The following is a 27,984-nucleotide window of genomic DNA, read 5'->3' on the forward strand; positions in this document are numbered from 1 at the left end:
AGTCACTAGGCTAAGCACTTTATATTGATTATCTCATCACAGTAACTATATTTGTTATGTAGTATGTCTCCATTTTTCAGGAGAGGAAACTGAGACTGAGAGAAGTTGGTAAACTAGCTCAAGGCCATTCACCTTATCCAGGTCAATCTGATTTCAGCATCCAATAGCCAGTATGCTTCTCAGAGCTACAGACTTTTTAATCGCTACACTAAACTCCCAAAACATTACAACAGTTTTTCATCAATGCACATCTAGAAATCTCAATCCAGTATTCATCTTAAGGACCAAGTGGATTTAGGCAAAAATTTGCTACTCTCAATAATTGAAACAATGTGCCTTACCTTGTGAGGAAATGTGTCAAGAACAATGTCACAAGATTTTAATTTTTCTGGACTTTAAACCAGCTTTTGACTCTGCACTGAAACCAATTATTAACCAAACTACACGAACTCAACAGACTCGCAGTTATTTCCTACTTCCCTCACCACAAGAACTAGACTGTGCAAAATTGGCTTCCTTCTAAGGAAGCTACCAATCTTAATGCTGTTTTCTACATCCTATGGCCATTATTTTTCATTTCTATTTTTAAGGATGTAACATCACTTGCAAAAGCCATTTATCATCTTGGGTGAGTTTCTTCACCTATAAAAAGGAGTTAATAATTATACTTCCCTTATAGTCTTATTATGAGTATTAAATGAGCTACTACTTATCAAACACTCGGACCAATAGTCAGTGAATGTTACCTGTACTTGCTGTGGTGATGGTAGAAGTGGTGGTTATTATCATTAAAATAATCACAAAATGGGAATGACTTCACTTACACAGTTGATCATAACATTGAGGAACTGTCAAAAAGAACAGTTCTGCATCTTTCTACATTGATAGGAACCGCACTAGAGGGGGTGAGGATTTAATAATATGGATAACTGATGAACTACTGTTGTACATTTGAAACCAATATAAGATTGTATATCGATACTTCAATAAAAAAAGAACAGTCCTATATTAACTAATGTGAATTAAAATCATTAAATATGATTTCTCCAAATTTAAACTCATCCATATTAATTCTTGACACCCTGTATCTAGTAGTTATTTCACCCTTGGGCGTTCTTCAGAGACCCCTTAAAATAAAATCCATTGAAACATTTTTAAGGTTTTCCTGTGGTTGTAAAAGTCATCAGGAACAACTTCTTTGATAACTTTTCATGTCAAAGCCATATCATTCATACTGTACAATAAGGAATATGCACACTAAAGCTTGAACATACGCTGAAGCTGACCCAGCCACCTTTCAAGGAAATTTGGACTTCCTGTAGGTATCCCTTCAGACTGTCTCAGTGCTGAGGTCAGATGATCTTCCATCCACACAGGAGACCAGATTAGAATCTTGGTTGTTCAAGAAATTAACAATTTTGCCACTTGTTTAACAAGAGGCTCACTAGCACAATGGTGAAGTGCATGTTCATTAGTGTCAGAGAGATCTGTATTTGAGTCTACCACTGAGCAATTGTAGGACGCTTTGTGAATCATTTAACCACAGTGTGCCTCCATTTCCTCATCTGCAAAATGGAAATGATAATAATAGTACCTCCCTCACTGGACTGCTGGGAGGACTAAAGAAGATAATGTTTATGATGTGCATAGTACTCAACAACAAATAACCATTATACCTAGTTTAGGTCAAGCAGCAACAGGAGCTTTTCTACGACCCACCTCCTACCAAAGCCCGAATGAAAGAAATGATTTTTAGAAGATGACCGTCTACTCTGAGTCCTCTAAAAACACACCTGGATAGTGCAGAACCACTAGAAGACAACATACTTGCTTCTAGTTAACTTAACGCCTTGAAGTATGACAGAGTGGGGAGAGGATGGACCTAAAGTCAGACAGGGTCTTGGTCTCCCTTACTAGCTATGTGACCTTGAGGAAGTTATATAAATTCTTTGAGGTGGTTTCCTTATCATTAAATTGGTATAATGATACCTTTAAAAGGTAGTTAAAATAATTAAATGTTTATGAGGGTTAAATAAAAAAAGGTATGCAAAGTCCCTAGCAGGGTGCTGGACGCACAATAGGCACCCAACAAATGTCAGCCCCCTTGCCACGCATTTTTATGTTATTGCACAGCTATAAAATTTGGATGAGAGCATTATCTTCAATTATTCTTATTGCCCCATATCTAAAATATCAAGTGAAACATTTCTTTTAGAGTACAATCCTTCAGCATGCTTTTCCTTTACTGATAAGAAATATGTAACCGATTATGTCTCTCTTTTTATCTTGGCTCCCAGGAAGCTCAGAGACAAACTGAATTTAACTCTAGAACCACATTGGTCCTAGTGGTTCTGCATCTTGTACATTGCTCCGGTTTTGACATCTATCTTCACCCATATTGAATTATTACAAGATGCCTAAATCTTTTGTAGAATGTGAGAAGCTATGAGCTAATTAACTCAGCCAGAAGGAAAATATTAAGTCTTATGAAAGGGGCACCAGAATTGGGATGTTCAAGTCCCTAGTATTTCTCACACTTATTCTCTCTCCTTGGGCAATTCATTTAACCTCCCAGATCTATAGTTTCTCACGGCAAGTGGGAATAATTAACCTCCAAAGACCTCTCAAAATCATTCATGTATACAACTGTGCTTTGTAACCTCTCGCGCTCTGTAAACTCAGGTATTATTATTTCTATAACCAAAGGTGAGGGGAACTCGCACAGCAGTGACGGCGCCACACACAGGCGATGGTGCAGCACTGAGGACCCCTGCAGGTGAACGGAAGACATGCTGGGCTGGGCCCGAGGCAGCCACCACCCAGGCCGGCCGGGGAGCTCGGGGACCAGGACCCCCTTAAAGAGAAAATGAGGCATAATGGAAACAAATGGCAACCCCTCAAGGATCCATCCCAACTCAGTAAACATCTCAAGCCTATTTGTTGTCCGGCCACTCATCAAACTGATTTTGCTTAGAGAACAATGTAGATGACGCCATGGTTCCCCATAAGCATGTGAGCTGCACCCTCTCACTCACAAGACCCACCCACAGGAACTGGCTGTGGGTCACCAAGGGGCTTACAACGTTGGAATAAGCATCTGTCCTTAATCCCCTACCAATGACAGCGGATATATGTCACCCAACTGGCACCTCTGAGAGTACTTACACACTGTTAATGTAATTCAGAGAGGGGAGATTTTTTTTAAAGCTAAATTAGGGCTAGAACTAAGCAGCTCTTAATAATAGGAAGGGTAGGTGTTTCTCCATTTTTAGAATGATTTTCTGACTTATTCGAGGAGTTCAAATATTCTCTTTGCACCTCAAAGTCTTTTATTCCAAAAACCCATTCCCCTCAGTAGTAACTCAGTGCAGCAGCTGCCTACCCCTGGACAAGAGAAACAAGGCAGTTGCTGCAGAATGGTATGCTGGAAAATGGTAAGGTGAAGGTGGAACTGAAAGTCACAGGTTCAAGTCCCAACCCTGCTCCTTGCTAATGTGTGAACATGATCAAGTCCCTTAATGATAATAACAAATACATGCATACCTTATTGCGCTTCACTTTTCTTTACAAATGAAAGTTTTGGGGCAACCCTACATGGACCAAGTCCATTGGTGCCATTTTCCCACAGCATTTTCTTGCTTCATATCTGTTATATTTTAGTAATTCTCACAAGATTTCAATATTTTTGTTATATTTTTATGGTGATCTGTGATCAGTGATTATGCCTCCCTGAAAGCTTAGATGATGGTTAGCATGTTTTAACAATAAAGTATTTTTTAATTAAGGTATGGACATTGTTTTCTTAAGATATAATGTATTATACACTTAACACACTACAGTGTAGCATAAACATAACTTTTATATGCCAGGAAACCAAAATAATCCATTTGACTTGCTTTATGGCAACATTGCCTTTATTGAGACTGCACCTGCCATCTCTCTGAAGTATGCCTGGGTAAACTGAGCCTTACTATTTGCCAGTGCCCCTGAAGACCTCATAATTCATTCAGCCCTCACAGCAACCCAGCAAAACAGGTACTTTTCTCACCATTTTACAGATTCTAAGAACTGAGACTTAGAACAGTCAAGTGACTGGCCCCCCATCAAAAAGCTGGTAAGTAAGGCAGATGGGAATCTGCACTCACACTATGGCTCTAAGCCCAGGTCCTAACCACTGTGCAATATCATTTTGTACATCCTGCTCTTCTTCATCTGTAAAATAAGGGAATGACAAAACAGACATTAGATTTCTCACAGGGTTGTTAAAAGGATCAGACATAGTCATGGAGGTGACAGCCCTTTTATTCTCTCTAAATGACTGTACAAATGTGGCATGTTTCTACTGCAGTCAGCGTGCATTTCCTCACACCAGCTATTTGGTAGGCAAGGACAAGCTACGCAATATGCCAAGAAGCAGTTACTTCTGTATATTCTGGACTCAGAGGAGTAACAACAAAAGAGGATTTTTAAAAGACATCTGTGAAAATGAGTGACTGCTGAAGTAAGGGCAAAAATGGCCAAGCTGGTGAGCCACAGGAAAAGCCCGTTCAGAGTCTGCCCACGTCCTTCAGAAAGACACAACTGTCACCTAAACTGCTGGAATTCTAGATTCAGTAAAAGCTCTTATACTGCTATGCTCGTCCATTTCCAAGGCAACCTGCTTTCAGTGGAGTTTTCTCTGGGATTCAGTTGACTTTAGACCAATCAAGTGGAAAACAACTATTCATAGCTTTAATTTTCTAATTTTGCATACACCAAGCTTTGGAGAAAAGAATAATGGAATCCTCCAGGACTTGACTGTACCAGATCAGATGCCCCTCCTTTTCAGTCCAACCAGTCCTGCATTATAGCTTCATGATACAGTATAAAGAGAGCTAGACCAAGAGATCAAACACCTTCTCCTAAGCCTGACTCCTCCAATACAGGATGTGTGACCTCAGACAAGTTATTAGCCTGTGGGAATATCTGATTCATATTTCTAGAACAGAAATAATTCTTGCCCTAATGGCATCAAGGATGGAGCAACTGCACAACTATTCATAAAAGCCTTTGTAAATTATATAGCAATATCCAGAACTAAAATATCTTGCAACATATAGTCACCTCACCTTAGTCAACTCTGAATGCCCTTTGAACTGTGCACAAAGAGCCCAAGGACATTTTTCAATGTCATCCAAAATATCTTGGATGGAAAAATGCAACTTGGATCAAAGGAGGAAAAAGCCAAGTGTGAAGACATAAGAAGTGCTATAAAAAACATTTTTGCTAGAGTCAATGAGGTCCTCCTGGGACCTTTGCTGATTTCTTTTTTAGGGAAAATACACATTTCTTGATCATGGACTTAAAAAGTACAGTGAACAAAAATATACTAATGTACTTAGTATATAAAGGTTTCATAATTCCTCTGGCCAAACAAATTCTCCCTTTGCATCAGAAACTTCTCTTCCTGCCCTGGCTGTAACAGAATAAGTACTAACCACCATAGTAAGATATCATTGCCCACTCTTGTGACATATGAAAAGCCATTCGGGAAGGAAGTTACTGAGTAAGCAGAAGCAGAGCTGAGGTTTTGAATCCTCTTAACCCTGTCATTCAATCTTCTTTCTCTTCCTTACACCTTGTGAGTCACAGATAGAAAAGGCATGCTTATAATTTAAAGTTAATGTTCCTGAAATATTCACCCAGAATGGTTTGCCCCACCACCCTTCTATATTCTAACTGTAGCGCTGGTACCCTCGGGACGATCTTGACAGCCCAGAGAGTTACATCACAATAGACAGTCACAGAGCCCCTAGAGAAGGTAGGAATGCACTTCTCCTGCCAATGCCAAAGCTTTTGCTAAGACTCACTAGGGGCTCAAAAACAAATCCTTCATTTGACACATAGATACAGTAGGAAGATGTATTTGCAGAAAAGACAGCAATGACACATAAACAGAAGTTGGAGGTCCAACAGATAAAACAGCCTTGGGAAAGATGAAGCAGGAAAGCAAAAAGTTCTATTTATACACAAATAAAAAACCGATGCTTCACCTTACTGTGTGCATATGGCATTCTACAAGCCAAATTATTAGCCTGAAATTGGCACCTTTCACCTTGACAGATATCAGTCAATGCAAACTGAATTATTTTATGTATCAGGTGGATTTTTTTCTCCCTGAGGCCTCATGTAGTCCAGCAGTGCTGATGGCGCACGTCATACACGAGTGCAGTTGTATGCCACACTTCCTCCTGGCATGGAGCCGTGTCAGGTGTTTTACCTGAAGGGTTCTTCTCTTCAAACTTCACCAAATTCTTTACTTTCTCATCCTTCAGATCTCAAGTCAAGTATGACTTCCTCACAGAAGTCATTTCCTGATCTCCTTATTTTGGTCAAATCCCACTATTATCAGATTTTATAGCACTGTGGGCCACATCCCACACATCACTTACCATAGGTGCAATTTAACATTTATTGGCATAGGTGTTGGATCAGTTACTGTAGTTCCAAACAGACTATTAGCTCCCTAAGTGTAGAAAGTTGTCTTTAATTTGCCCACCATCATATCCCCAGCAGCTAAGACTGAACCTGGCACACAGAACACCTGACATAAATATTCTGGATGGAAGGAAGGGTAGACAAATGAGGTCTCTCATCTCTCCTGATGCGGCTGTGATCCTGCAGTTTAAAAGTCTCCCTAGACGTAGAAGGAGGAGCCAAGATGGTGGTGTAAGTAGGGCAGCAGAAATCTCCTTCCAAAACCATATATATTTTTGAAAATACAACAAATACAACTACACCTAACAGAGACACCAGGAGATACAGTACAACAGTCAGGCTACATCTACAACTGCAAGAACTCAGCATCTCACAAAAAGGGTAAGATACAAAGCCGTGACTTGGAGGGACCTGAGCATTCCCCCACTCCAGCTGACCAGTGGGAGGAAAGAATCAGAGCGGGAGGGAGTGGAAGCCCAGGACTGCTAAATAACCAACCCTAGTAATCTGCACCGGGAGTACAGACACACATTGCATGGTGTACTGGATATTAGAGAAGCAGAAAAAGTAAAATCTGAGAGCAGATCCCCACAGCCGGCTCTAACTGGGACAAAAGAAAAGTGAGTGCTTTATGAAAGTCTTAAAGGGACAGGGGCTTAAAAGCTGGACGGAATCGTCCCAGCACACTCAGCCCAGCAGGCTGGGAATCCTAACGAACTTCAGGCGCCCCAAGCCCCTGGGGGATAACTCAGCCCCAAAGCCCCTCACGGCAATAAGCAGCCTGCCATTTGTTCCCCCAGCCAGCACTGCATCACCACAGTGGCAGAGCAGCCACAAGTGGCCCCACCCACAGCAAAAACCCAGTCTCTTCCCAGAGCGCAGCTACACGGGCCACACTCAGAGGCTGCTGCTGGCGCGCAACTGCCCAGCACAGACAGAGAAACTGGATCAAGGTGAAAGGGGCGCCGTTCTCACAGAAGAACACACACGGCGCACCTACCACTGCCCGCAGGACTCTGGGCTACCCTGAGGGCTGCCGCACCCACAGCAGCTCAGAGGATTGATGTGTGGGTAACTGACACAGGCAGCGGAGAAGGGCAAAGAGAACAGCAAGCAGGAAGGGACTTTGTCCTCCCAGCTGACACAAGTGACACCTGCCTGTGACTACCTGTATTGCCATGAAAAGGGAGAAGAATCTGGTCCAGTCAAGAATCACCCAGACAACCCTAGAGAGAGGGCCTGGGGAGATAGATATAACCAGTCATCCTGAAAAAGAATTCAAAATAAAGGTCATAACCATGCTGATGGACCTGCAGAGAAATATGCAAGAGCAAAGGGATGAAGTCAGGAAGGAGATTACAGAAATGAAACAATCTCTGGAAGGACTTAACAGCAGACTGGATGAGGTGCAAGAGACTGTTTATGGAATAGAAATCAGAGAACAGGAATACAAAGAAGCTGAGGCAGGGAGAGAAAAAAGGATCTCCAGGAATGTACGAATATTAAGAGAACTGTGTGACCAATCCAAATGGAACAATATTCACACTATAGGGGTACAAGAAGAAGAAGAGAGAGAAAAATAGATAGAAAGTGTTTTTGAAGAAATAAGTGGTGAAAACTTCTCCAAACTGGGGGAGGAAATAGTCTCTCAGACCATGGAAGCCCACAGATCTTCCACCGCAAAGGACCCAAGGAGGACAAAATTAAGACATATAAGAATTAAAATGGCAAAAATCAAAGACAAGGACAGAGTATTAAATGCAGCTGGAGAGAGAGAAAAGATCAGGCTATCATCAGACATCTCAACAGAAACCTTACAGGCCAGAAGAGAATGGCATGATATATTTAATGCAATGAAACAGAAGGGTCTTGAACCAAGAATACTGTATCCAGCACGATTATCATTTAAATATGAAGGAGGGATTAAAAAACTCCCAGACAAGCAAAAGTTGAGGAAATTTGCCTCCCACAAACCACCTCTACAGCATATTTTAAAGGGAATGCTCTAGACGGAAGCACTTTTAAGGCTACATAGATGTCACCAGAGAAAATAAAATCACACCAAAGAAAGCAGACCAACCAAATACTAACTAAAGGCAAGAAATAGAATCAACTACCCACAAAAGCAGTCAAAGGAAACATCAAGAGTACAGAATAAAACACCTAACATATAAAGAATGGAGGAGGAAGAATAAGAAGGGAGAGAAATAAAGAATCATCAGACTATATTTATAATAGCTTAATAAGAGAGCTAAGTTAGATGGTTAGATAGTAAAGAAGCTACCCTTAAACCTTTGGTAACCATGAATCTAAAGCCTGCAATGGCAATAAGTACATACCTTTCAATAATCACCCTAAATGTAAATGGACTGACTGCACTAATCAAAAGACACAGAGTAATAGAATAGATAGATAAGCAAGACCCATCTATATATTGCTTGCAAGACACTCATCTCAAAACCAAAGACATATATAGACTAAAAGAGAAGGGATGGAAAAAGATAATTCATGCATACAACAGGGAGAAAAAAGCAGGTGTTGCAGTACTTGTATCAGACAAAAGAGACTTCAAAACAAAGAAAGTAACAAGAGATAAAGAAGAACATTATTTAATGATAAAGGGGACAGTCCAACAAGAGGATAGAACCATTAAAAATGTGTATGTACTCAACACAGGAGCACCAACATATGTGAAACAAGTACTATCAGAATTATAGGAGGAAATGGAATGCAATGCATTCATTCTAGGAGACTTCAACTCACCAGATGGTTAGATAGTAAAGAAGCTACCCTTGAACCTCCAAAGGACAGATCCACCAGACAGAAAATAAGTAAGGACACAGAGGGACTGAACAACATACTAGAACAGATGGACCTAACAGACATAAACAGAACTCTACACCCAAAAGCAGCAGGATACACATTCTTCTCAAGTGCACAAAGAACATTTTCCAGAATAGACCACATACTAGGCCACAAAAACAACTTCAGTAAATTCAAAAAGATTGAGATTCTACCAAACAACTGCTCAGACCACAAAGGTATAAAACTAGAAATAAATTATACAAAGAAAACAAAAAGTCCCACAAACACATGGAGGCTTAACAACATGCTCCTAAATAATCAAAGGATCAATGACCAAATAAAAACAGGGATCAACCAATACATGGAGACAAATGACAACAACAGCAAAAAGCACCAACTTCTGTGGGATGCAGTGAAGGCAGTACTAAGAGGAAAGTATATAGCAATTCAGGCCTATTTAAAGAAGGAACAACCATCCCAAATGAATAGTGTAAAGTCACAATTATTGAAATTGGAAAAAGAAGAACAAATGAGGCACAAAGTCAGCAGAAGGAGGGACATAATAAAGATCAGAGAAGAAATAAATAAAATTGAAATGAATAAAACAATACAAAAAAATCAATGAAACCAAGAGCTGGTTCTTTGAGAAAATAAACAAAATAGATAAACCCCTAGCCAGACTTATTAAGAGAAAAAGAGAATCTACACACATCAACAGAATCAGAAATGATAAAGGAAAAATCACAATGGACTCCACAGAAATACAAAGAATTATTAAAGAATACTATGAAAATCTAAATGCTAACAAGCTGGATAACCTAGAAGAAATGGACAACTTTCCAGAAAAATACAACCTTCCAAGACTGACCAAGGAAGAAACAGAAAATCTAAATAGACCAATTACCAGCAATGAAATTGAATTGGTAATCAAAAAACTACCCAAGAACAAAACTCCCAGACCAGAAGGATTCACCACTGAATGTTACCAGACATATAGAGAAGATATAGAGAAGACATAATACCCCCTTCTCCTTAAAGTTTTCCAAAAAATGGAAGAGGAGGGAATACTCCCAAACTCATTCTATGAGGCCAGCATCACTCTAATACCAAAACCAGGCAAAGACATCACAAAAAAAGAAAATTACAGACCAATATCCCTGATGAACATAGATGCAAAAATACTCAACAAAATATTAGCAAACTGAATTCAAAAATACATCAAGAGGATCATACACCATGATTAAGTGGGATTCATCTCAGGGATGCAAGGATGGTACACCATTCGAAAATCCATCAATATCATTCACCACATCAACAAAAAGAAGGACAAAAAACACATGATCATCTCCACAGATGCTGAAAAAGCATTCAACAAAATTCAACATCCATTCATGACAAAAACTCTCAACAAAATGGGTATGGACGGCAAGTACCTCAACATAATAAAGACCATATATGACAAACCCACAGCCAACATCATGCTTAACAGTGAACAGCTGACAGCTTTTCCTCTAAGATTAGGAACAAGACAGGGATGCCCACTCTCCCCACTGTTATTCAACACAGTACTGGAGGTCCTAGCCATGGCAATGAAACAAAACAAAGAAATACAAGGCATCCATATGGTAAAGAAGTCAAACTGTCACTATTTGCAGATGACATATATTGTACATAAAAAACCCTAAAGACTTCACTCCAAAACTACTAGAACTAATATCTGAATTCAGCAAAGTTGCAGGATACAAAATTAATACACAGAAATCTGTTACTTTCTTATACACTGATGATGAGCTAGCAAAAAGAGAAATCAGGAAAACAATTCCATTCACAATTGCATCAAAAAGAATAAAATACTTAGGAATAAACCTAACCAAGGAAGTGAAAGACCTATACCCTGAAAACTCCAAGACACTCTTAAGAGATATTAAAGAGGATGCTAACAAATGGAAAATCATCCCATGCTCTTGGCTAGAAAGAATTAATATTATCAAAATGGCCATCCTGCCTAAAGCAATCTATAGATTCAATGCAATCCCTATCAAAATACCAACAGCATTCTTTAATGAACTGAAAAAATAGTTCTGAAATTCGTATGGAACCACAAAAGATCCCAAATAGCCAAAGCAATCCTGAGAAGGAAGAATAAAGCAGGGGGGTATCTTGCTTCCCAACTTCAAGCTCTACTACAAAGCCACAGTAATCAAGACAATTTGGTACTGGCACAAGAATAGACCCACAGACCAGTGGAACAGAATAGAGAGTCCAGATACTAACCCATACATATATGGTCAATTAATAATCAATAAAGGAGCCATGGACATACAATGGGGAAAGGACAACCTCTTCAACAGCTGGTGTTGGCAAAACTGGACAGCTACATGCAAGAGAATGAAACTGGATTATTGTTTAACCCCATGCACAAAAGTAAACTCAAAATGGATCAAAGATCTTAATGTAAGTCATGAAACCATAAAACTCTTAGAAGACAACATAGGCAAAAATCTCCTGAGTATAAGCAGGAGCAACTTCTTCCTGAACGCATCTCCTTGAGAAAGGGAAACAAAAGCAAAAATGAACACATGGGACTACATCAAGCTAAAAATTTTCTGTATGGCAAAGGACACCATCAATAGAACAAAAAGGCATCCTGCAGTACGGGAAAATATATTTGTAAATGACGTATCTGACAAGGGATTAACATCCTAAATATATAAAGAACTCACATGCCTCAACATCCAAAAAGCATAATGAGGGAAATCATTTGGCATTTGTCTTTCTCCACCTGGCTTATTTCACTGAGCATAATATCCTCCAGCTCCATCCATGTTGTTGCAAATGGTAGATTATTCAGCCATAAGAAGAAAACAAATCCTACCATTTGCAACAACATGGCTGAAGCTAGAGGGTATTATGCTCAGTGAAATAAGCCAGGTGGAGAAAAACAAGTATCAAATGATTTCACTCATATACAGAGTATAAGAACAAAGAAAAAAACTGAAGGAGCAAAACAGGAGAAGACTCACAGTTGATGGGTAAGTGGCCACTGATGGACAGTGACTGTAATGGGGTATGTGGGGGGCACTTGGTGATGGGGAGAGTCTAGTAAACATAATATTCCTCATGTAATTGTAGATTAACGACACCAAAAAAAAAAAAAAAGAGTCTTCCTAGAGTCCTCAGGACTGAGTAACTTTCTCATGATTTCCATTTGTTGAGAAGAAACAGACCAGAGTGTTAAGGACTTCCTAGAGCAGGGAAGTTGAGTGGCATTTTATAATAAATCACTTGAAACCAAAATATTTCCAAAGTACATAACCAAGATAAATGACCAAATATCAAAACTTTAAAATTCAAAATAAAGTTTAAAGAATGGATGAACAAATGATGATTGATAGATTTATTTATAAAACAGATAACAGGTTTTAACATAAATAGTTTATTTCACCCAGAAAGGAAAACTATCTGTCCACAGCAACATCCAGCCATACTACCCATTTCATCTAGTCCATTTTAGCTACTTTAGTCATAGATTTTTAATGTGCTTTCTCAAACAGTGAAGTTATTTACTTAGAAAATCTGTAATAAAAAGGTACCTGATATGTCTCAGATTCAAAGCTAAGATTTCTGGATTAAACAAAGAATTTCAAGGAACAAAAGGAAAGCCTTCTTTATCTATTTTGCTTAAGTAATTTTTTATTTAAAGATTTTTTTTATTTTTAAAGTCTTTTATATTGAGGTACATATAATAAAATGCACAGATGTAGTTTGATGAATTTTGACATGTGTGTACACTCACATAAACATGACCCACATGAAGATATCAAACATCCTCACTAATTTTTTTCTCCTTCACCTATTTCACTCTTCTCTTCCCCACACCACGATAACCCCCAGTCTGTTCTCTATGTTTGTCTACTTCAATCTTGTCTGTTCTTCTGTTTTTTAGATCCCACATTTAAATGAAATCAAATGGCATTTGTCATTTTCTGTATGACTTATTTCACTAAGCATAATACCCTCTATGTTCATCCATGTTGCTGTGAATGGCAGGATTTCATTCTTTTTTATGGCTGAGTAATATTCTATCATATATTTATTTCATATCTCTTTTTTTTGCTTTTGTCTTTTATTTTGCTTGTTCTTTATCACTCTGCAGAGCAGTCTCAGTACATAAAGAATCAACATTGACAATACAAATTGAATGTGGATTGTACAATGTGTTTCAATGTTCATGCCCTCTAGCACAAAGCTCTGAGAAAGCCTAATCTGACCTTTTTCATAATCATTCTAGTACTATGGTTAAGATCCTTTGCTTGGAGTCAGACTCCAGTGTCCCAGGAAAGCTACTTTCCAACCATGTAATGTCAGGTGAGTTACCCACCTTGGTGAGCTTCAGGGTCCTCAATCCCAAAAAAGAGGACATTAACCTCAGAGAGCTTTAATAAGGAAAACTAAGATTATTTCTGGGTGGGTACCTGCAGAGTACCTAGGTGAGAGCTTGTGTTCAATAAATACTTATTATTATCATTATTATTATTATCAGCAACATTTTGTCAGTGAAATTAAAGTTATGTTATAGACAGAGTTATTCTTATTACTTGTCATAACCTTTCTTTGTAAGGAAAGAGAGAAAGGATAAATCAACATATAAACAGATAAACCTAGAAAATGTAAGGGCTTATTCAGGTTCACCAGAGATAATGACAAAGTTAAGAGATGCCATGTCTTATGCTGTAGAAACAAAATCACATGACAATTTTTTTACTATTTATGGAGGAAATACTGGAACTAAAATATTTATTCACTAATACCCATTACAGTGTGAGCCAGCCACCTATCCCTTCCATCAGGAAACAATACATTTCTTTAAACACCACCCACTACACTTAGGCTGACATTTCCTTGGTCAGGACTAAGTCACATGGCCACCTCTAGCCACAAAGGAACCTGGGAAATCAAGATTTTTAGCACATTTAGGTTTTGACACATTTCTTTGAGGTTTTGAGGGTAAAGAAGAGGAGAATGGGTATCACACAGACTAATAAGCAAGGTCTCCTCAAATGAACTTTTGTGATAACTTAAGTACAAAAAGAAATCAACCATATTCTTTCTTTCTAAGGAAAAAGGGATGTTTTGGTAGAAGCACATTGCTGTGCACTAGCTATAGTCCATTCCTGGGTGAATGGGGCAGTGGAACCTATCTATGTCCCCACCCTCCCTCTCCCACCCACTGGCATACTCCTGCTGCTCCAAGGCTCCACTCAGGGGCTACTTCCTCCTCCTCCGTGAGGCCTTCTCCCCATCCCTTTGCCAAACAGGTACCTTCCTTTATGCTCTTATACCACCTTATGTAAACTCCACTATAGCAATTATCACATTCTCTGAAATTTGTCTGATTTCTGTCATTTTTTTCATCTAAAATGTTAGTTTTTTAATGGAATTTTCATCTCTGCAGGTTCAGTGTCAGGATGATGCCTGAAAAGAAGTACTCCATTAATATTTCTTGTATTGGATCAAAATGGATTAAACTGAAATGAACTAAACTGACTCACACTGAACTGCATTGAAGGCTCAGAGCTCTGGCTGCATGTCTTTCCTACTGTGTAGCTGTGGCTAAGGGGGTGCCTCCCCAGAACCATGAAGGACGATGATAAGTTTACAAGCTTATGGTTCGTATAAATGGATCATGTCTTAATGAGATCCTACATTAGTTTAGCTTTCTGGCCAGAAGAAGAGTCAAAAAGCACTTACATTAGCTTATTTCCTCTCAGGGGAATCATTCAAAAAGGAGTAAAAGTCACTGTTCACCAAACAAAAGGCTAAGAAAATATTTTTCCATTTAAGAATATGACAAATTAGTGAAAGTGAGAAAATAAATAAAAACCTACCACATACTCAAAAAGTTGCACAATTGCCTAAAAGCCAAACTGTAATTGTGAATGTGTTGGCATTTGGCATGGAGTTCAGCATATCAAGGAAGCAGGCTGCTCTTTTATGAACACTGAACAGAAATGCCACAAGCAGCGTTTGATTAAACCATGATTGTCACAATATACAGGAATGGACTAACATGTGGTGTTTTTAAAATAAACTACTAACCACATCCAGTGGTTTCAATAAAAGAACAGTTCATTGCTTACAAAAATTCTCCTAGGCCCAGCTGTCTTCCAAAAAAGTACCACTGCCTCATTTTGATTTTCCACTGTCATCAGTCAGATTACTAAGGGGCCAGTCTTGGATTTTGTGTGGACACTTGGGGGAGCCTCAGTAGAAAGTAAGTACTATCCTCCAGCTTTGTCTGTGTCTGAACAAATACTAGTGGTACTCTCCCATAAGGAGATAAACTGAATGGCAGAGTTACAATAAATTACCTGTTAGAAGACGAGAGACTATTTTAAAGGGTTTTTTTAGTGTGCTAAAGTTTTTACTATGTGGTGTTCTGGTATTACACACACACACACACACACACACACACACACACACTCTAGACCAAACAAAAACAAGTATTAAGAAAAAAACTAGTATAAGACAAAAACTAGAGTTTTATAAGACTCTAAAGCCAATACAAAGAGGTAATGTAAGTATAGGAATGAAAGGAAGCGAGTTAGGTATCACTGTAATCAGTTCATAATCATGGTGAAAAAACTATCCTCAGGGAACTAAAGGTAAAGCAGGTAGAGGCCACAGCAACAGACTCTATTTTGGGTGTGGTGTTAGCTTTTGCCACTCGCCCAGTGATTTTCCTGTTTTTCTTTGGTCTCGCCGTCTTTCTTGACAGTCAGGCCCCTCCACTTCTCTCTCAGACTTCTTCGCCTCGTCTGTCTCCTCTTACCTTCAGCGTCATTCACGTGTTTTCTCGCTCTATCTTACACCTGGCCGAAATACACAACTCAATGACATTTTTTAAGCTCAACTGTGATTTAAAAATAAATACATTCTCCAGGTTGGTTTTTCTTCGTATACAAGGCCCTTGACTGATTTCTTTTCCATCTAAACTGTATGAGCCTTCTAGTAAAATAAAGCTTGCCCACTCCCGCTCTTAAAGCCTACACTCCCGCCGCCCGCCAGGAAGGGAAAGCTTGCCGCTCACTGTATACAAAGATGTGCAAAAGAGATCCTCAAATTTACCCCATTATATTCACCTCTAGATGTTTTCACAAATCTCAGAAAGAATCATAACAGAACAAAAGGAGCTTAGAGAGAATATAGCATGGACAGATTCCCAGTCAGTTTTGTGGCAGGGGGGAGGGGGGAAATCCATAAACCTTGTAAGTTTGGTTTGAGCACACAAGTGATAGCTCATAAAAATTTCCTCAAGCCCCTCACTTTTCACTCATACTTTCAAAATCTTTGAGTTGCATTTGATTTAAATGAAGTGGCCAGTGAATACTAGTTATCCACCTTTGGTCCTTCTTAACAAGAGTACCTTTTGCTCAAAATCTATATTTAACAATTGAAGGAACAAGAGGAGAGTATTAGCTGTTTCTGGGTGTGGACTTCAATATAAAAAAATAATCCAAAAATATTTTTGAAATTTTTTGCTGTTTCCTTGGTGTTTGTTTGTTTGGGGCATTCAGTAGTTTCACAAGAAATAAAGTAAGAGCCACTCTTACTTTAGACAAAGAATTGACTTAGGATTTTATAGTTGCTCGTGCAATGTGTTCTGGATGTTGGGCGAATTTGCAGTGAATTTCTAGTTACAGAAATTGCTATTCCCATTCCTTGGCAACAGAAATTGCCCTATTTTCTGCTGGAAACAACTTCAATTTGAATGAACACAGCTAGCTATGTGGTCCACATGTTTATTGTGAATTTGCATTCAGAAGTTACACTTTCCATTACACCTAAATTATTCCTTCCCAAAGCCTCATAAATGAAGCAGAATCAGTTAAATGTAATTGCTTTCTCTTATGGTCTTTGTGGTAAAATTTTGGTAACTGACAAAGGATAATTTTAATATGAAGTGCTGAATCACAGTAACATCTCTACCAAAAATGGCTTCTAGAGGGTAGCAAGGGCATACTGCTCTTTTGAAAAATGGAATTCTGCTTATTTGGCAAACAGCAAAAGAAAAAAAAATTTAGGGATGTTCTTGTTTCAAAATCATTAAATCATAATTCTGAGAAGGATGTACAAAGGTCATCTAAGTTCATCTCTGCATTGACATGGATTAATCTGTTTATCCATAATGCACATACATAAACAATTCTTAACATTCTCTATGTAAGACACTTCACAAAGCCTTGGTGACACATTCGGTAATTAACAAATCTCACTCTCTTAAGTAGCCTCTTTTATATACTATGCTCACTCACCGCCGTGGAATATGAGTCCTAAATAAGCAAGGGCAGGCTTATTCCAACTCATTATGCTACATGGTTCTTTAGAGAAATGCCATCAACAAATAATATTTTGCATTCTTACACTGACCTGTATAATCTCACATATTTTAATATCTTCCCATGAGAAAAAGTATATGCAGGGTAGCACTTTTATTTCTGTTTTGAAAACATGGAGAATTTCTCTTGTATTTATGTTCTAATTAGTCATTGCAAAACAAAGTTGTAGAACTATATGGCTTGGGAAAAAAATGGCCTCTCCTGGCCTTCCCTCTTTTCATTTCACCATTATTCAACTCATCCTATTTCACAGCTCTGGTGATTTCTGTCTTAATCACATTTCACTAAGATTTAGGTTGGGCAGAATAACATTTTTTTAGCTAAGGTATTTATTAATGCTGAATAAGTATGTAACATTTCCTCTCTGTTGTTTCATCAGGCAGATCAGAATATTTTTAACTAATTGGTAATTTCTGGACATTTGATATATGCATCGAGTCAAAGGATATGCTATTTCAGAACATGACTCAAAATAAGTAGAAGATGTTGCTCCTGCCCTTGCGGCCCTAACAATACTGCTGCAGAGATGACACATACCTGAGTGACAGAGTAAGTCGGTACTTGAAGCAGCAGAGGTCTAAGTTGCAGAATATGTAATGTGGGCAAGACCTGCCTCAGGAGTTCAAAAGCTGAGAGAATCACTATGAGCTGGTTATAAGTGCACTCTCTAAGGTTTGCTGAAACAGAGGAAACCTGTGATTTTCATTAAACTACTTCAAATGTTAAAAACAGCAGAGGAAAGGAACTCCATTACATTGTCAATTTGCTCTTCATGTCTAAGAACCCCAAGTTAGGAACCTGCTTTAAGTATTGAGGAGCATTAGAAGGTTTTTGTTTTAATTGCTTGTTTGTTTAATTAGGGAGAAACTAGATGGACGTGATATTTTGACATCTGGCAGCCTTGTCTGAAATATTTCTCTTCTATTTCAGGAAAGAACCCAAAGGCTGAAAATCCAAATAAGATGTTGCCTTAGGAATTTAAAGGAAAGGCAGACATAAGAGACCTTTTGAAGGAAAAGCAAATGGGACTCAGTGAGTGGCTGGCCATGGAAGAAAAAGAACAGGAAAGAATTGAGGACAATTGAGAGTTTTGATTATATAGGTAGCCAGGATAAAGGCGACTCTGTGCTCACAACACCTCTATAAAAATGTGGTGAAAAGTCAAGTAACACTCCCCATCCATGGGAAAGTTATTAAAAGAATCCAACATTCCTGTGTCCTGATTGTAGTCATGGAAGAATTCCGGAGAATTCCGGAGAATTTATTTATAGTGTATACTCATGGTCCCCCGTGGTCCCCCATCCTAACTACTTCTGCATCAGCAACTCAAACTCACAAAGCCCTGAATCTCAATCCCTGGTATTAAGACCTCATACAGATTTATTTCCTTCAATATGAGAAGTTTCCTAAACAGGATACCATTTCAAGAAGATCCTTGCCAGAGTCCTTCATTCTCTCAAGGGCATTCCAATCGCACATACACTCACAAACATAATCACGCCTCAAGCTTCCTGTCTTATAAATCTGAACCCAGACCACAGGAGGTGCCCTGCCTTCTGTGTAGGTGGTAATGCCTGTGGCAGGAGTCACTTACACCCCCATTCACTTCACTAAAGGATATTTCACATCTTAAACTCTACACATGGCTCTGGTTTTCCCCTATTTTTGAACCCAAGTCACCATCTCTTTTTAGACTCAAATACCCCAGTACCCGGAGCACAGCAGAGCCCTCTGAGGCCTCCCAGATTCATGAGTCACTATAAATAGCGGCAACATCAAGTCTCCCATGACACATGTAAGCACAGTATTCATAACAACCCATGGCATGATAAAGCAGAGGAACTATCATAACAGACTAGTCGGAGGCAATAAGAAGTGACACGCTCTCGTAGCGTAAGAACTGCCACTTGGAGGGCATTCCAAAGTGACTTCACAAGAATTGCATTTCAGAAATGCAAGGCTCCCAAAGAGACCTATGTAGTTAACTGGCTAAAGACAGAAGCACCACGACAGTGCTCCTGTATTCATCAGCACCACTGAGGGATAAATGACAATTATTCATACCACACGAAACACAACATTCTGAGCCAACCCAGTGCCACCAAAAACACAAGTATGCCAAACCTTTCTCCTTCCTGCACAGCCCTGCCTTCAAGTTGCTGACTTGTCCCACCCAACAGCTCTTCTTGACCCAATTAATTTCACTAAGAAAGAGTCCATAAAAGAGCCTTCCCATGAAAAGAGCAAAGAGCCCATTGGTTTGTAGGAGCCCAGAACTGGGAATTCCAACTGCTAACTAAATGCCAACTGTTAAACTAGACACACGTGGCAGGCAGAGTCATTTGCTGGTGGTAGGACTGTACACAAGCAAGCACCACAGGAGGTATTGTTCTGCGTCTTGCAAGTCTTATTTCCCCGGGCCCTTCACCTGTCCCCCAGCATCCAGGCTGGTGAGTTAAAAGACTGAACTGAGGTTCACTCTCCCAGAGATGCCTCTGAAAGCCAGGAGCCACACTGACACCTTAAGCCAAAGAAAAGCTAGTGGAAAATTGTAGCAGAAAAGGCCAGAAGAGTTTAAAAAATAATGATTAGTATTAACAGGGAATTAATCCTCTACAAAGTTTTAGCTTGAAGCTTTGGGCATTACTGGTGTAAAATGAATGGGAAAAGAGCTTGAAGAAAGTGTTCAGAGAAAATCAAAAATAATTGCTAGCCAGACGTACTGCTCATTTAATACTCAGGATGCTATGAATTATCATTATTCCTTTTTTACAGATGAAGAACTGGAGCACAGAGAGGTTAGTATCTTGCCAAGGTTACACTGCTAGTATGAGCTGGGATTCAGACTCCATCTGGCTCGAATATGAGCTACTAACCACTATGATATGCTGCCTTGATGGTAAAATTGCATTACAAGTGCTCTTTCTGAAAAAGAAAACTAAGCTTTCAATTATTTTTAACATAAAAAGCCATTGTTTCAGACTTAAAGATGAAGAACTTTCTCCTCCTTAGATAAGATGAAAAACAGAGAAAAGGATGAAAGAAGCAGTACAGTTCTTCTGCATTTGTGTTTTGTTTTGTTTCTTAACAGGGACAGAATCTTCCTCATTTTACACACATTCTAAAGATTCCCCTCTCTCCTTCATACTGATTCCTTTGGGGGATATGCTATTAGCATACAGAAAACCAAAGAAATCTTACTTTATGACAAGAGAATTAAGGGTCTTGCCTGAAAACATTTTAAAAATCAAGGGAAAGTAGAAATGCACCAAGAAGGATGAGGCTGGGTTGGGGAAAGGCATGGACTGTGCACTGGGAAAAGCAGAAGGCAAATGATAAAACCCTAAATCTTGGCTCTTCGAGAAGGGTATTCTGCATTTACCCAGAAGCACTAAACAAAGGCAGCTACCCGTTTCTCTGTTTCAGCTTCCTGAATATAGCTGGATCATCAACTGGTATCCATTGTTTCAGGCTCACACAACAATGTTCACTAGTATAAATCCATCAGTTCTGGCACACATCCAAGTTGCTAAAAAAGACTACTGCAAGACTGAATGAGCGTCTGTATACACATACCTAGCAGTATGATTCCAAATGGGCAAAGACACATGGGTGAGAGGCAGCACCTGCAGGCTTTGATGCATGTTCAAGCTTATTAAGAAATATATTACACATCAGACCAATATGCTAAACAGGATATTCTGTTCATATCTCTCTTTCCTAACATTCTATACAACCTTGGAGTCTCTGTAGTCACAAAGTGGCTTATGATTTCTCCCATGAATATCCCAGGACACTAACAAGATGAGAAGTTCAGAGGTCAAAAACATCTGTGGTGGGAAGTTGTGCTGTGTTTCCAAAGACTGTGTCATCAAGGACCACTTTCCCACCCACTTTCTGAGCACCCCTCAGAGGATGGCAGCTGCTAACATAGGAAAAAAAAAAAAAAGTACGTGGTGGAGGAGGTAAAAGGATTATTTTTAAGAAAGAGCACAATCTAACTTTTCACTCCACCACCCACTCCACACCACCTCCTCATTCCCTGGTCTCTCCTCCTGCTTGCTTCCATTTCACTCTTCCCCAGCCTCTCTGCCATCGCTCAGCAAACTGCACTTCTCAGACACATTTCCTTCTCTGTGTCCCAAACCAGCTCGGCACCCACTGGAAAGTGCAGCTGTGCAAGGATCTGGGGCTGCTGCTGAGCTCTGAGAGGAGATGACGCTAGCTAGCTTCCTCCTCAAAGCTCTAAACGTGTAAGAACCAAAACGTGCATTCACTTTTTAGAAGCCCTGCCTTGACACCAGAGCCACAGAGAAAAGATATAAAGCATCTCTGAACTAAATGAACCTGCTCATTACATCATCTTCCTGATGTGCCTAAATACTGGAAGATATTTGGCTTGTTTCTTCTTCTAAATGCCCTTTACTATTCAATTCCATGCCTCCTTAATGTGGCTTCTGAATCCGAACTGCCTGAGTTCTCTGTGGAATAGTGAGTATTTTTAAGTGTATGCAATGAATCCATGTGCCCTGTGGACCGATTTCTTTTATCAGCTGTGTGCAACAAGCAACTGAACACTCTCAGGAATCAGCCACCCAGACCAAAATACCACTTTAGCAGTAGTTTAAATAATAAAGCACTTTCAAAAGTGAAATAATTAAAAGTTAGGACAACTTTTATGTGGTAAGGGAAGAAGGCAGTACAGGGAAATAAAAGATTATGTGCAAAGATTAAAAACAAGAAAGTAGGCTAGATTTTTATAATGGGAAATACTCAGACAAATAAAAGCAATGTCTATATCTTCCTCTGTAGTAGTAATCCATCCATTCAACTGCTCTTCAATAAGCATTTGTGAAGCACATACTGTATGGCTAGCAGTGAGCTAGGTGCTGGAGATAACACAGTGAACTATACAAATCTGATCCTATCACTCAGGGAGCTCACAAGCTAGCCTCAGAACAAGACAAAACTGTAGGTTCGCAAAATCGAAGTTGAAACGTAGTATGAAGGAAACAGAGTTGAGAAAGAATAACTCTAGAAAACCTGCACTGGGTAGAGTAATAGGAAGAGGCTTCTCTGAATAGCAAAAATTTTAAAGCTGGAACATAAAGGGAGAGAAAAGCTAACCAGACAAGAATGAGATGACCATTCCAGAAAGACAGGATTGCATGTGCAAAGGCCCTGAGGCAGGAAAGGTTTGGGCACCAAGGAACTGAAAAATCAATGTGGTTAAAATAAAGGGAGCAAGGAAAGAATGACACAAAGCAGGACTGAGGAGACAATGTGGGCCATGATGCCAACCTGAGATTTTACTCTAAGGATAACAGGACATTTTCAACAGAGGAATGGCATGATCCAATTTAAATTTCAGGATGATCGCTGTTGCCTCTGTGAAAAAAGGACTTGAAAAACGGAGGGAGTTGTCTAAGCAAGAGATGATGATTCCTGAACCAGAATGTGGCAGCCAAACTGAAAAGGAGTAGACAGATTCAGATGACTTTGAGAGGCAGAACCAACAGAAGCCACTGATGGACTGCATATGGGTTAGCAACAAACAAAGAATCAGGATGATTCTCATCAAGTTACTCTATTTATTTGTGGGGATTTTTCAAAAGTTGTAAGCATCATCTGACACAATGCAGGCCCATGCAGGAATATGGTCTACAGGACGTGGTGTGTCTAGATACATAAGTAACTCAAACACCCCAGACCCAGGGATAATAGAAACTGGCTGTTCATAAAAGGCAATAATGGTGTACTAGGCAGATATTTCCATAAGAGAGTTTTCCCATAAGGATTTTTTTTGTCATGTAGGTGCCAGAGGTCTGTAGCTGATTTTAACCTCCAAATCATAGGCTTAAATGTCTTTCTATACCTGGGTGCAATTCTGACTTTTAAATAGAACTGCCCCAGATAAACCAGCTGCCAATCCATCTAGTCTCTGTGATAAGCAGTAGAGAAAGTGTGGTAATTCTAAGAGGACCTTCATGTCAAATTGGATGACTCATATCAAATCTATCAAAGGCACATTTCAGCATAACTTACTGACTAGCAGGAAAGTAAGTAGAAAATGCACATTTACAAATAATTTCCTTATCATCATTGAGCAATTTGGTCCTTAACAACGGTCTCTATGTACAATTCCTTCAGAAACCAAGTATACAACATAACGCAGTCCCCAGGGCAGAGACCTCTAAGGGTAAAGGGAATGGACTGCCTTGTTTATTTTACATGCTGTGCTCTAACTGGTCCCCGAATGCCACATAAAATACTCCCATGGTTGGCACACACCCAGTCTCAGTATCTTTCTGATCTCTTCATTCCCTACTACCTACTAGAGTATCACTATTGCCCTTCCTGAAAAGTTGGTACAAAATTATCTCAAAATCCCTTAGCCCATTTGTCTAGGTGAGCTTCTCTTCCCTTTTTAGTATCTACAGTGATAATGTACTCTTGTTCTTAGATGGCAGAACAAGGCATGGCTTATGAGCAAGAGGGGGTGGGAGAGAAGGCAAATGTACACACCAGCTGAGTGAGCTCACATACCCTGGTGAGAGCACCCTGGTTTCTGCCTCAGGCCTCACCAAAAGCAAACAGCAAACCAAGATAAACAGTAGTAATTCATTTGTAAAGGGATGTTATCTCTTGTTCCTCCTATTAACTGTGACCTTTTTTTTTTTTTTTGCATTTCAAGGACTTTGCTTAAAACCCCATTGTTTTTGTCAGTATATGAAGGATTCCTTTCAGAAAGACTCCCCCAACATTCCAGTGAGAGGTACATAATTTTTATCTCCTGCCCTTTGGGCTCTGCTGCCTCACACTTATTCCAACACCTTTAAATTTTAATTTACTGGTCCATCTCCAAGCTCTCCTCAGATGTTTTCTCTTTACTTTGGTGGTTCATCTGTACTGCACCTCTCTAGCTTCTAAGCCACCTGCTCAGTTCCAGTAGTGAGACTATGAAAGTTGCACAGACTCACATCACTGTTCTTCACACTCTCTTTAACTCTAAATTCACTTTTCAACCCTCTGAGCTGTTCATTCTAATCTGGACTCTCATCACTTGCAATGACTGAACTGTATCTTTCCCTGGGCCACCCACAATGCATTTTATTGCAGTTCTGTATTTCTGCAACTGTAGCAAAGAAATTAAGACTGTATAGAGCTCTGCCAACATGGAAAGCTGTCACTATGTACCTCCTGTTGGAGAATCTCCCAAAATTGGCATCTGTTTCTACTGCTTCTCCCTTCTACTCTTAAAGTCATTCTTACTTTAGCTGCAAAGTTACCCAGATAGCCAAGTAGTCTCCATACCACAAGTAAGAAAAAAAACATACACACAGTTCACCCTATCACTTGAATCCCGGGTGTTCTTTGGCCTCCTGCTGTTCTGTCCTTAATCACACTGCTATCCAATGTATGATATCTAATATGTTCAACATTTCAACAGCTGGGCCACTCTACATTCTTCTCTGATTTACAGCATACCTTTCCACTATTCCTTTTTAAATCATCAACCTGGCCAGCAACCTGGTTAGATGTCATCTATAACCCTATACATGCCATATCTATATAATTCTCACCTTGACCTACTGCCTCAGTATTGTCTATTTCTAAGCAGGAAACAATTCAAAAGTTTGAGTCTTCCATTCACTGCTGCTTACTGTAGTTAAACACCATCTATAACATTCTGACCTATTTCACTAGTCAAAATGTAAACTACACCACCAGGCCTTAACTTCAGATCCTATCAGATCTCTTCCCAGACCAGCCTGCTGAAACAAGGAAAGTGTCTCTGTAGACATTACCCTTAAGAGGAGACAATTCCCGAATCAATGCATCCCTCCCATGGGCCACAAGAGCCTATAGAGTGTCTGCCCCAAGGATACAGGAGTAAGAGAGGCACCAGCAGCCCGCGAGCACTCACTGAGAGGTTTCAGGATGCTGCTGCTGGAGTCATCGGCATTTTCCACGTCTGACTTATCAGAGTAGTTCTCAGAGATTCTCTCCTTTTCCTTCTTTTCTTTGTGCCCTGTCTTCCTCTTGTGGCGTCTCCTTCTCCTGTAGCTCTTCGGCACATGGACCCCAATGTAGATCGTATGGTGGCCTAAGGAAGAACACAAATCACCAGTCATTTCCAATCTCATCTCTACTGCATATAAATTTCACCAGATCCACACAGCTTAGAAGTAAATGTCTTTGACATCAATATTATCATTCATATTTGACACACTAAAACTGGGAAAATAATTTTTCCTCCCAATTTTCTGAGCAAAAGTGTAATTCAACCTATTGATTAACACTAGGGTTCTGCAAAGGTATATTCTAGGTAGTCTATTCAGATAAACTACTTTTGTTTAGGAAAACCAAAGAATACCGAGCCGGAAATCAAGAATCCTTGATTCTAGTTATACCTCTGCCACCAAATAACTATTTGACCTTGAACATGTCCCTTATCTATTCTGGACCTCAAACACAGCATTTGTATAATGAGAAGCTTACACTGGGTAATCCCTGAAAGTCCTTCCAGTTCTAACCATCTATGAGTGTGACTACATTGAACAGGGTACTGAGAAAAGAGTTCTTGGAATGGCAAAAAATAAAGACCTAACTCAAAGTTCAAGAAGTTATTCTGCCTGGGGATAATCATTTCCAGGAAAAAAAAAACAAAAACTTTTTTTTTACCCAGTCAGCAGAACAGCAACTTAGAATTGGGACAAACAGAAATAATAAGACATACTTGGAGAGAAGATTTTAGAAATACTCAAATGTTCACACTAGGAAACAGCTAAAATGAATGTCAGCTACAGTGCCATTCTCATTTTTCTTTTTTCGTTTCCAAAAGTTTCTAAAAACTGGTTGTTGCAATGATAAAAATAAACCCAGCCCAGCAAAAATTGCCTTGAAGAGAAGGGCATGAAGAAAAAAGATTGTAAAATGCTTTTAGTTCTCTAGATGGAAGATGCTGTAAAACTGACAAGTGGTATTATTTTTATAAAATCTAGTAAGACAGAAGAGAAAAAGAAACCAAAGTTTCACATCCTTTTTTTTTTTAATTGGGAAACTTTTACTTTCACTTTATATGCAGCCCAACTTCTGAATATGGGAACCACCATCTCTGAGGTAATGTGAGAACTTTTTGTTTGAACTACAAATTAGATTAGATGCTCTCATTAGCGGGTTTCCTTTCCCATTCTGGAATTATTCCTTGATGACCACTCTACAATGCCCCAGGTAATGTCACACCTAACATGTACTACACGTACAGGACAGCACATCTGATGTAGGTGGTCATGAATAACTTTCCACAGTAACTTATCAGGTGTATCTAAAAGCACCATAATTCATGGGGGTGTTCCCTCAGATTGAAAGTACTGGAACAATTATATGCTCCTTCCAGAAAGAAGCTGCAACCATGGAATGCCATACCCTAAGTGAATGTATGAGCATTCAAAACAAAATATCTAATACCTGGAATGAAGTTGGACGCATCTATATAAAGCATGAACCTCCCCCTTCCCCAGGACACACACAAACACATATACCAACTCAGCTTCCTGCAAAGCACCGTAACATGCCCCCCACAGAATGAGTGCCAATGAGAAATTTATCAGGTCTAACCCTTTGCAAGTAAATTGTTCTCATGGGAAAGCTTTATTATACTAGGAAGCAGGAAATGTCTGAGAAACAATGTGGATTAAGAAACAGTGTCAATTGTTTCCTGTGCCCCAGATCACTTAGGGAGTCCTGCAGCTTTATCTCAAATCACACAACATATGTAAGCAGAGCCAACCAATTTCTTTAGTAAATCAAACACTGGAAGCTTGGTTGCCCTTATTCAGGAATTAGGAAAACAAAAAATTAAGAGGTTGCACTTTTTAAAAAAAAAACCTGTCACATTAAATGTTCTCTACACTTTATTAAATAATAGCAACTAAGCAAAAAAAGAAAGATGTGATTAAGGTACATTAGTCATATTGATGTTACACAGGGAAATTTTTTAAAATATATTTACCCAAATCTGCAAAGCACATTTGACAAATAATTGAAAAGACAGTGAGTATGGGCTGATAGGATTTTAAAATATGCTTACTGGTGATAATGTTGTTACGGTCAAGCTATCAAGCTAATGAAAGAGTTAGGGCCATTCAGAAAGTGAGCTTTCAAAGCCCAAGGAGAGGAATGTTCTTCACCTTTTGGAACCCAGCTGGAGTTGTAATCACCAGCAAAAGGGCGCCATTCATTCCCATCGTGATCACAGGCCTCCTCCATGCCATACGGGTAGGACTCAGTCTCTCCTGCT

The 27,984-nt window shown here is 39.4% G+C and overlaps 1 protein-coding gene across 5 annotated transcripts in view; it reads right to left on the reverse strand.

The window, feature by feature from the left end:
* The window catches only part of SLC4A4 (solute carrier family 4 member 4), a 324,410-nt gene that overhangs the window by 241,648 nt on the left and 54,778 nt on the right, over nt 1–27,984 (reverse strand). For 4 of the 5 annotated variants that reach the window (XM_073237483.1, XM_073237479.1, XM_073237482.1 and 1 more), the window contains exon 3: nt 25,609–25,788. In XM_073237483.1, coding sequence (XP_073093584.1) covers nt 25,609–25,788 — 180 coding nt within the window. Of the gene's footprint in view, nt 1–25,608; nt 25,789–26,183; nt 26,347–27,984 lie in introns of those variants that run through there. The other variant, XM_073237480.1, reaches the window with a different exon arrangement.

This window comes from Manis javanica, chromosome 5, assembly GCF_040802235.1.
Source record: "Manis javanica isolate MJ-LG chromosome 5, MJ_LKY, whole genome shotgun sequence".
Taxonomy (NCBI): domain Eukaryota; kingdom Metazoa; phylum Chordata; class Mammalia; order Pholidota; family Manidae; genus Manis; species Manis javanica.